General features: G+C 41.2%; 1 protein-coding gene across 7 annotated transcripts in view; it reads left to right on the top strand.

The window, feature by feature from the left end:
* The window catches only part of SEPTIN8 (septin 8), a 113,245-nt gene that overhangs the window by 79,118 nt on the left and 23,076 nt on the right, over positions 1-11,051 (top strand). For 5 of the 7 annotated variants that reach the window (XM_075601103.1, XM_075601102.1, XM_075601104.1 and 2 more), the window contains exons 8-9: positions 1,265-1,397; positions 4,700-4,890. In XM_075601103.1, coding sequence (XP_075457218.1) covers positions 1,265-1,397; positions 4,700-4,890 — 324 coding nt within the window. Of the gene's footprint in view, positions 1-1,264; positions 1,398-4,699; positions 4,891-7,119; positions 7,892-7,911; positions 7,980-11,051 lie in introns of those variants that run through there. The other 2 variants (XR_012801754.1, XM_075601106.1) reach the window with 2 other exon arrangements.

Here is an 11,051-nt window from a genome sequence, read left to right on the forward strand (position 1 = left end):
TTCTAAAGGTGCCACTCCACATAGCCAGTAATTAATGTAACTATCTAATTGGCTTCCTGAAACAAATCTAACAATTCGAAAAGCAAACGGGTCAGACTGTTTCTTTGGAAACTGATTATGACGGGCATTTCTTAGGGGCCAAAAAACACACAAATATAGGAAAGAAAACAGAAAACAGAAAACCCGACATTAATGCACAAAATATTTATATGTTAAAAATAAGGAACAAAAAACATAGGCAAAAATACATACATAAGGCAAAAATACACATACATAAAAGGTTGATCACATTGATCCTATGGTCCGTGATACACACAGAGGGTCGGGCTCCGTAAGCCAGAGCCCCACGATCAGAAAATCCTCAGTTGTTACTAAAAATTAGTCCAATATAGATGGCATAAAAAGCTGGAACTCCAAAAAAGATCTCTGTCGGCGTCCTCGTGGTATCCCTAAACTGCAGCCCGGATGTCCGTCCTCATGCGTAGCGGTAACGTCATACGCAGTGACGTTCGTGACGACGGACATCCGGGCTGCAGTCCAGGGATACCACGACTGCACCAGAACCGTGCTATTTGAAGCTCTCGGACCCCCTGTTTCAGATGCCGGTGAAGTTGCTGATATTGAGATTTGGGCAGACATTTTTGTTTTCCCTGGAGGGAGATTTAAACCTGGTTAGTATCTCAGAAACGGGGTGGGGAGATTTCTGGAGTTGGAAATGGCGTGGTCCACCCTTCAAATAAATAAAATGTTATTTGATTTTAGCTTTCTGTATAAAACCTAGACGGCAGAATCCAGCCTGTGTGTGATCCTTCGGTCTTGCGTGTTGCTGCTGGAAAGCATTTCAGCTGGTTGCATGTTAACATGCTGTGTGCTCTCTAGCGGCACATTGTTTAGCTAGCAAGATCAAATCAACAAGTGACCCACTACTATCGCCAAAGGCCTAACCATCTGACCAGCAGCGTACAACATACTGAAAACACATCCACCAGGAATACATACAGGGCGGGTGTACAGACTAAAGAATTCTCCTTAATTGTTAGCATATGTCTGCATTCATACCTACAAGCATAGCTAACCTGCCATATCATCGTTGTGTTGCTCCCCCCTGCTACTCTGTCTTGTATACTAGATTGAAGTGCTCCCCAGAGATGCATAAATATAATTGACGTATGTGTTTAAATGAAAGTGTTCACGATTGAGAGCGTGTCTCTGAGTGATGGCCCACCACAGTTATGCAGGCCACAGCCTTGTCCTGTGCTTTCAGCCTGCAGGAGACGTATGAAACCAAAAGGAAAGAGTTCATGGGCGACTTGCAGCGGAAGGAGGAGGAGATGCGACAGATGTTTGTGAGCAAAGTCAAGGAGACCGAATTGGAACTGAAAGAGAAGGAGCGCGAGGTAAACGGGATGGGCCCTTACAACACTTTTTTTCTCACATTCAAACTTCCCCCGTGACATACTTTGAGCGTTAGTTGGAACTTTAGATGCGCTTCACCACTGTCTCACGCAAACTTTTCCAAAGAGTTTGAAACGTTGCAGAAAAGTGCTCAAACATGTTAGGCTAATTTTTATTTTTTTAAATGTGCTCAAACTGTTTGAGTTCGAGCGAAATTGGGGAATTTCAGCTAATCGATAGCCAAACAATATCCCTCATTGCCTTTCCTCCTCTCTCTCGCAAAGACCCTATTTAAGGGTTCTGGGTGGACAAAACGGCACATTTTGCATGGTTTGTGAACGTGGGTGAAAAGAGGGAGTCTAAGAGGGGATATGAGAACTATGTACAAATATATTCAGGGACAGTACAAGGAGCTTTCAAATGAACTATTCATCCCAAGGGCAGTACAAAGGACATGGGATCATCCCTTAAGGTTGGAGGAAAGGAGGTTTCACCAGCAACAAAGTTATAAAGGTTCTTTATTGTACAGGCAGTTAAAATGTGGAATTCATTACCCATGGAGACTGATTGCAGATACAATAGATTTGTTCTAAACAAGGTTGGACATCTTTTTAGAAAGGAAAGGTATACAGGGATATACCACATATGTAAACATTGGAATTATATTGATCCAGGGAGTAATCCGATTGCCAATTCTTGACGTCAGGAAAGAATTGATTTTTCCCCTTATGAGATATCATTCAATGATATTTGACTGGGGTTTTTTGTTTGCCTTCCTCTGGATCAGAATACTGTAAGTCCGGATCTAGGATAAAGTATCTATTTAAATTTGGCACAGGTTGAACTTGATGGACGTATGTATTTTTTCAACCTAATCTACTATAACCTGGTCAGTACGGTTTACACTAGCTCTCTCTTGCTGCTGGAAGGCTCTGCAATGCAGCGTTATTTCTGACGGAAGCTGAAGAGTTGCCTGGCATTGAAAATGGATGTTGTAATGTTTCTCCTATTTCTTTGAAAGTCCAGGGTTTATTCTTGAGATTCTTGGGATTTTCAAAACATAAATGTTTATTTCCCAGGATCAGAGAACACAAGTATTTATAAAGATTTAAGAAACATTCCCATGAAAGGAAACAAAAAACAACATACAGTATGTATATCTGAACATCTCAAGTCACCGTTTCAGTAAATACTGACCTCCATTGTCTTGGTACTCGAGCATGAAAGATTATTATGGAGACCGTTCTAATGACATGCAACAATTACTTAAACCAAAAATAGTTACTCGCTCCACCGTATAGAAGCACAAGAATAGTAAAGGACGGGGTTGGGTGCATCTAAGGAAAGTATTTATGATGAGAACAGAGAGAGGTCCAATGGATCTCAAAAAGCCCCTATTGAAGTGATCTGTCGCTCTCTCTCAAAAAAAACTATTTATGAGGCAATCAATTACAAATCTTCACAATATACAATAATAAACAAAGTATCCTCAAATGGAATAGTGGGTATATATATGACAACAGACCAACAAAGATGTGTAAGTGAATATATAATAACTAACTAGGTATCAAATACCAATACAGATGAATAAATCAAGTCAGAGAAAGACAGGAGTAACTTTTAATAAACATATAGAAAATACCTAAAAATCTAAACCGTCGTAACATACATTTAAAAAACTAAAACAAAATTGGAGGGAGGGGGTGGGTTCTTGACTAATAATAAAATGCCCACCTCTAACAGTCAAAACGGGCAAAATATGAATTCGTAAAAGTAAGTAAGGAACGCACCTCTTTGAACCCAGCTCACTCCTGGTATCCAGCATAACACACTTGTGATGTCAGGTGCAACCAACGTACGTTTTGCGCTTCAAGGGAGGAGTCTCCTGCACTCCGAGGCTTAGCTTGAAATCGTCTTAATGACTCATAAGGGGAGGTATCTCCAGGGTAAAATAAATCAACCCTCAGAGCCTACATACAGAAATGCATGTTCCCCTTTTTGATTTTGGACCAATTTCCATTTTGTATAGATTGGATAATTTGCTGCCTCAGTGTAGGTGTGTGTGTAGGTGTTGACAGTGCACTGCAAAAGGGGCTTTTTGAGATTCTTTGGACCTCTCTCTGTTCTTGACATGTAACAATTACCTCATTTGTTAATTTATTGCCTCTCCAGTGAAAAATGTTCAGATATTGATGGGCTGTATTCTATGAACTCTGTTAGACACCAGGACATTCCCGCTCCCCCCAAACAGCTACTTCAGTAAAGTTCCCTCTATTTGATCGAAATGCTGCTGCTTTGGTAATTGGGTCTTTACAATGGTCTGACAATCGTATGTGTAATATGCGAATAGACCCTTTATTCTACACACTACAGTGGAGTGTACTCTAAAAAAAAAATTCCCTTCCAGTATCTCTGTTTTGTCAAGGTCCATGTCTGGCTGTTGTAATTCCTTTTGTGGTGATCACTTATTTTGACGCAGCACTTCCATTTGAATAATAAACATAAGCCGCGTCCATAGTGGGTCCGACGGCGCGAGTGCCAAATCCAAACCAATGGACGCCAATGCGCGTGTCCATAGTGCGCGTGAGCACTGAGGCGGCAGATGCTTGGCAAGACAAACTAGTTTGTCTTTGCCGCGTGACCGCCGGGTCACATGCACGGTTCAGCCAATGACTGCGAATCGCTCACATGATGTCATGGGCACTCCCTTGTCACGCCCTCATCGCTCAACCCTGCAGGGCACAGATCTCGGCTAGTACAGGCGCTGGTGACGTCACACGTACTCCTGTACTATGGCCGTGGCCTTAGAATAAAAATTTGTTGCCTCTGACTAATCGTTTAAGACCTAGATGCCGAGATAACACCTCCATTTTTGGTCAAATAGGAATTTTATGTGATGCAGTTGATATAGTTTAACCTCTGCGAGAGAAACTGCAAGATTTGCAAAATGACTTATATCTATGAATTTATATGAAACCCTAATTCATCAGATGGCACTGAGCAAACCTCTTCAAATACTGTTCACTGACCATACGTCACTAGCTGATGTCTACCTGTATCAACATTTTCAGAGGTGGGTTCCAGATCACCAGCAGATCAACGCAATATCTACTTTGATTTGTGTAATGTAGTTATTGTTTTATTTGGTATTTCACCAAATACAGTTTTATGCACTAACTGTACAATATAATATGTGATTTCCCCCCCACCCCAATGTATTTCTCCTTCCCATTACTTAAGGAAGAACTTGCTGAATTGATTGAGCGAACTTGTAACTTTTGACAACCAATGCTGCCTCTTTTAGCTCCAGGAAAAGTTTGAGCACCTGAAGAGGATACACCAGGAAGAGAAGAGGAAGGTGGAAGAGAAGAGAAGGGACCTAGAGGATGAGATGAACTCCTTTAACAGGCGGAAACTCGCTGTGGAAACCCTGCAGTCTCAGGCATTCCTTGCAACTTCCCAGCAGCCTTTGAAGAAGGATAAAGACAGGAAAAAGTAAGTCCATACAGAACCATAGCAATGTCGCTCTTCATTTTCTTATCCTGCATGTCTGTGTTTCCTTTCTCGCTTTCTAATCCCGATCTCTTCCACTACCTTCTTGCAGTCCTTTGCTTTTGTCTCTCGAGCCACTATGTTGCTCTCCTGTTGTGCATACCGTTTACCATATATCTTGTATATAACGGGCACGCTCAGTGCAGAGGTCCCTATTGGTGCTTTAAGATTAAGGTTGGCTCTTTTTGATGCGAGTTTAATCTGAGTGACTGACCTGTATCCCATTCATTTAAGAAAAAAATATATATTATTACTTTAGTCGGTGCCATTTATTTTATTTCAGTTTTCAGGTTACAATGCTTACAATCACTTATTTAACTTTGTTTAGTGTGCTGCTCTGATTTATTATTCCTGGGGCTGTCCCAAGGCTGCTGTGTTCGCTCACTAGCATAAGACGGCTTGTGACTAAATGGCGTGCGGATCTGTTTTGTATTGTTGGTGTGGATGGATAATAGAGAGCAGTGTCCAGAGGATACAGTATGTTAAAACCAAGTCATCGGACATTACAGTGTGAATAGCTAGGCATGATTTAACATTTCAGATTAGCCAGGTTTGCGCTGTTTCTCTTTGGACACCTGGATAAGCGGGAAGCAGGGGATCTCCGGAGCTGAACTGTGTTAATTTGGGCTCCGGGGAGCCCCTGCTCCCTGAGATACTTACCTTCGTAGTGGGTGCCGGAAGAGGCTCCCGAGGTTTAAAACTCTCGGTCAGGCGGCTAATAGGAAACCACAAGGTATGACATCACTGCGTTCTATTGACCCACGTGATGCAGGAGCTTTAAATACGCCATTTTGATAGGCCAGCCGGAGATGCTACCTGCACCCCCTACAACAAGAGATAAGTATCGTAGGGGGTCTTCAGAGCTGAAATATTATGCTGTTTTCGGAGCCCCCTTCAAACCTATTAGGGGGGGGGGGGGTTAAGGATAGCAGGACTGCTGTGTTAACAACGTGTACACTGCAGGGCCACATCCAGCAGGCTGCGAATGTCCTTTCTGCTCCTACGATGAACATTAAAATCTTATTTAAAAAAAAAGATTTTAGAGACGGAAGACATGCAGTATTTGCATCTTGGATATTATTTGCCTTAGAATATGAAAGTAGGAGCATTTAAAAGTACAAAGTCCACATTTACCCTCTTTCAGTGAAGGGATTGAAGCCCTTTGTGCTGTTGTCATAGTCTTTCTATGGAGGGCCCCCCTATCAATACATGGACTATTGTTCTTTGGGAGGAGGTAATATGAGAATAAGGAATATAGGAGATTTCCTGACCAGTCGGCATACAGACCTGTCAAGTGTCGCTCAGCAGGAGGGTCATTGGTTCTTTGCATCTCATAAAGCTCAATTAGATAAGAAGCCAGAAGAAAAAAACTACACTCATCTTGGACCTTAGATTCTGGAATTATGTTCTAAACCCAGATTGTAGATGTAGACAATTAGTGTCACTTTGCAAGGTGCTTGATTCAGGGAAGTGAAAGCCTTTGACCATATGACAGATCTTCTCTTTATTGTAAAGTATCAAGTGAAATTAAAATGTCAGCTGAAAATCCATGCTCCATTTTGAACTGAGGTGAACACCAGGAAATAATTGTAACTGCTTTTAGTATGTTCCTGCAGTTGTAATTTTCTCAGTGTTGCTTTGGGCGTCTTGCTTTGCAAGCGCGCTGGTTAAACACTGGATATATCGCAAATACCAGGGTATAAGTCACAGAACTGTTTTAGAGTGTGTGTGGTTCAGTCCTATATTTTATTTTGAACGACAATTAAATAAAAATGAAGAAAACCATTTAGATGGCAGAATGGCTGTCATTTTGGTGAGTGCCCGCACTAACTGTGTCTGCTTCGTTAAAGAGCTGTATGCTGTATGCAACTAAAAGTAGAAAAATATGGGTTCCTTTCATTTTGGTTGATTTAAGGGAAATTACCATTGGATGCACATAGGTTTTTCCAATTCAGCGATCAGTATCTTTATCATTAGTGAGCTCAGTACGCCTGGTACTATGGCCCCTATTCAGTGGACTGCGACAGTATAGGGCTTTCCATGCGATAGAGCTGGCTGGCAGCCATCACCGCTTACTAAACCGGACCTTTGTGTGCGAGTGGAGCAGAAGGAAATATGCTCATGTTTTACACACTGTTTTGAAAGTTGTTATAACTTGCGGTTCTCCCTTAGGATTTTCCTCTAAGCACGAAGTTTCGTGAGCGAAGAGATCTCTAAATCAGTTACACAGCATGCAAATAAATCCGCGCAGAGACATCGGCCGCAGCGTGCAAACAATGGAGCTGTTCCATGAACGGGAATCGCCGCCATATTTAACCCATTTGGTGCTGGCGCATCAAAAGTGTTAACGGTGCAATCGCTTGTGGAAATGACAAATCTAACATAACTAGCACTGTCTAAGTAGCGATACTGAAACTGCTAACACAATATGCGTATTGTGGAGGCTCTGTATAAATGAAATAAACACTCATAAAGCATTGTAAGGAGGTCATAAATGAAGATGTTATTTAGTCATTTCTGAGGTGCCCAAGGCAACGGTCTAGGACATTAGGTCGTGACTAAGTCGCCGCCGTTTTTTAGCCGCCACTCACCTCGCTGCAGGGACATATCGCCGCGGGCCGTTATGCTGCCAAGGTAAGCCCCAACCTTACCCCTTATCCTAAAAAACCCTAATTCTAATGCTACCCAATACCCTAAAAACCTTAACCCCTTACCCTAAATCCCCCTGTCCTAAAAGCCCTTACCATCGGCGGCGACCTGATCGCTGTAAAACTGATGCAACCAAATGTCCGATTACGCCAAGACAATGACTAGAATGGGACTACATGTTTTAAATGGCAGTCAAGAGGTTCAGTACAGTTCCTACAAGCTGTACAAATGTTTTATACCTGTATAGTGTTGTGTTTTAGTTTATCCATTGAAAAATATAATATATGTTTCACCCCTCACTGCTGGCCCCTACAGCAACAAAAGGATCTGACAGAGACCATAGAGATGATCCCCAAATGCTAGAAGGAAGAATCTCTTTAAAGGTGCAGTCTAGCCTCAATACTCGTGTGTGTGTGTGTGTGTGTGTGTGTGTGTGTGTGTGTGTGTGTGTGTGTGTGTGTGTGTGTGTGTGTGTGTGTGTGTGTGTATATGTATGTATATATATATATATATATATATATATATATATATATATATATATATATATATATATATATATATATATATATATATATATATATATATAGTGGTCGACAAATCACAAAAAAATCTACTCGCCACCTAGTACCAAACGTGTGCTGCTTGGGCCAATAGGAGCTCGCCACGATGTTAAATCCACTCGCCCGGGGCGAGCAAATGTATAGGTTTGTCGAACACTGTATATGTGTGTATATATATATATATATATATATATGTGTATGTGTATATATATATATGTGTATATATATATATATATATATGTGTGTGTATATATATATATATATATATATATATACAGTATATATATATATATATATATATATATATATATATATATATATATATATATATATATATATATATATATATATGCTCCTTACTAGGCAGTCCCAGGGCCACGTGGCAAAGAAGAGACAGCATGCTCAGTGAGAATATCAAAAAAGTGTAATGTAGAGAACTGGAACTGCCTGGTAAGGAGCCTATATATATTTATTCACCTTATGGGATAAGCACCTACTTCTCATTATATGTGAGTGCCATCTGTTTTTCTCTCATATATATATATGAGAGAAAAACAGATGGCACTCACATATAATGAGAAGTAGGTGCTTATCCCATAAGGCGAATATATATTATATATATAATATATTATATATATAATATATATATTATCCTTTACTGTGAAATTCTGTTGACAGAGAAATAACAAACAATTCCCAATGGCAGCTGAGTTTATTATTTCCAGTCAGACATGATCACTACAGCTTTGTCATTTCCTCAGTTGGGTACGTACCTGCCACCCAACTCTAGGTCCACAGTGTGGGACTCAAAGATATAATATTTAAATGATGGAGCAAACATTCTGTATGAAAGATGAGCTTTTACATATTGACCCCTTTGCTGTCTGGGTGCTTGTAGAAACCTATCCTATACTGCTAATGTTACAAGATGGTAAGTGGCCCATAACGATCAGAAGAGCGGATACAATCATTCCAAAGCTTTGCTGATCAGGGGGCGAGTTATAAGGAAGTTAGTAGGACCTCAGTAGGGGTCATTTTATCCCATTTGAATGTCCCCAAAATGTAGTTTGGATGATTTCACACAGAAGAGTTTGGTCCCTGTTGTAACTTGGCAACCCGATTCAAATGTGCACATTTGATTATTATAGACATAGATACAATTTCTTTATAAATGAATGATTGGGCAACATTCATGTACCTATTTGCCTACAAGTTATGCAATGATGAAGTCTTTTGGAAGAACTAAGAAGCCCACGTGGACTAGAATGTCTGGTAAAGAACAAGAAGCTTCCATAGCGCTCAGCTGTTTGGCTCTCTCAGCCGAGTGATCCGATGATCGACTGAAGGTAGATGTAGCTATCCATGCCATTGAGGAAAAAAGAGAGACAACAGGGAAGCAAAGGACAACAGCCAGAAGGGAATGGCAAGACTGTGTGGTAAACAGTCAAAACTATGACAATACAAATCAGTATAGAAAACGAGGAGTGCACAGATCTGCACCCAATGGGGAGTAGGGATGGTGTTGTAGAGCAATAATCAATAAGTGCATAACTTACACGGCCATGTGTAAGCACAGAAGAATAGAAAGATATCTTTTGTAGCTTCCTTCACAGTCTGCGCGGCTGTGTGTAGGGTCAATCAGTGGGACTGGTCTGGGTCAGATGACGTGATGTCTATCTATTAGAGCCTGATGAAGCCGTGTTAACGGCGAAACGCGTAGCTCCAAACCGCCAGCCTTTCTTGTCCTGTGGAGGCTTCCGTAGTAGCTTGCAGTCACTCCAGTTCCAGCTTGACGCAGCTCCTGTTTCCAGACGCAGTGACAGAGATACATCACTGCAGGAGTGTACACGGCTTCTACGTTTGCTGACAAGGACATTTCTACATTTGAGTGTATATGTGTTTTTCTACCAATAAATGCTGTTATTTTTATCTGAAATACGCTCCATACATTTTATTGCATCGTGGGAGAACTACGTGGGAGAGAGGTACAGCTGACATCACGTCATCTGACCCAGACCAGTCCCACTGATTGACCCTACACACAGCCGCGCAGACTGTGAAGGAAGCTACAAAAGATATCTTTCTATTCTTCTGTGCTTACACATGGCCGTGTAAGTTATGCACTTATTGATTATTGCTCTACAACACCATCCCTACTCCCCATTGGGTGCAGATCTGTGCACTCCTCGTTTTCTATACTGTTTTTTTATACTGATTTGTATTGTCACAGTCTTGCCATTCCCTTCTGGCTGTTGTCCTTTGCTTCCCTGTTGTCTCTCTTTTTTCCACATGTTCTAAGGATCTTGGACAGACCCGAGTGGGGTTTGAGCAGATAGGACTCATTTCTGGAGAAAACCACTGTTGCCTATTACGGTAGTATCGCCCATTGTGTATATACTCCCTTTTCTCCGCCTTTTAGCGCCCCTGGTTCGAGCTAGCGCCCTAGTTCTTGTTTTTCCATCCATGCCATTGAGACAGTTAGGCATGCGAGCTGTGAGGGAGGGTTTGCCTTAATACTGATGGCACCGGAGTAGTGAAGGTTGATTTCCAAAGTACAATAAATTCGTCTCTAAACTTTATTTCTCTAATTCCCGTTTTCCGTTATTAATCTTCATGACATCTCCAGCACTGTAGCAACGTATTATTCCACTTTCTTGTTTTGAAGTAACAATTAAGCTATTATTTTAAAGTTACTTTCTACATCTCTCTGCAACGACTCGATATCATTTTCTTCTGCTCTGTAACTGCTCTGGTTTTAGTTGGTGGGCATGCAGTACATTTTTCTTGCTTTACAATGTGTTGCTCTCCAGCACTGAAGTGTGAAACGCTGCAGTCCCACTGCTGTGACAACTTTGAGTTACTGTGAAATTGCGGTGCACGTTCCTTTGATTGGTG

Source organism: Ascaphus truei, chromosome 5 (genome assembly GCF_040206685.1).
Source record: "Ascaphus truei isolate aAscTru1 chromosome 5, aAscTru1.hap1, whole genome shotgun sequence".
NCBI lineage: Eukaryota > Metazoa > Chordata > Amphibia > Anura > Ascaphidae > Ascaphus > Ascaphus truei.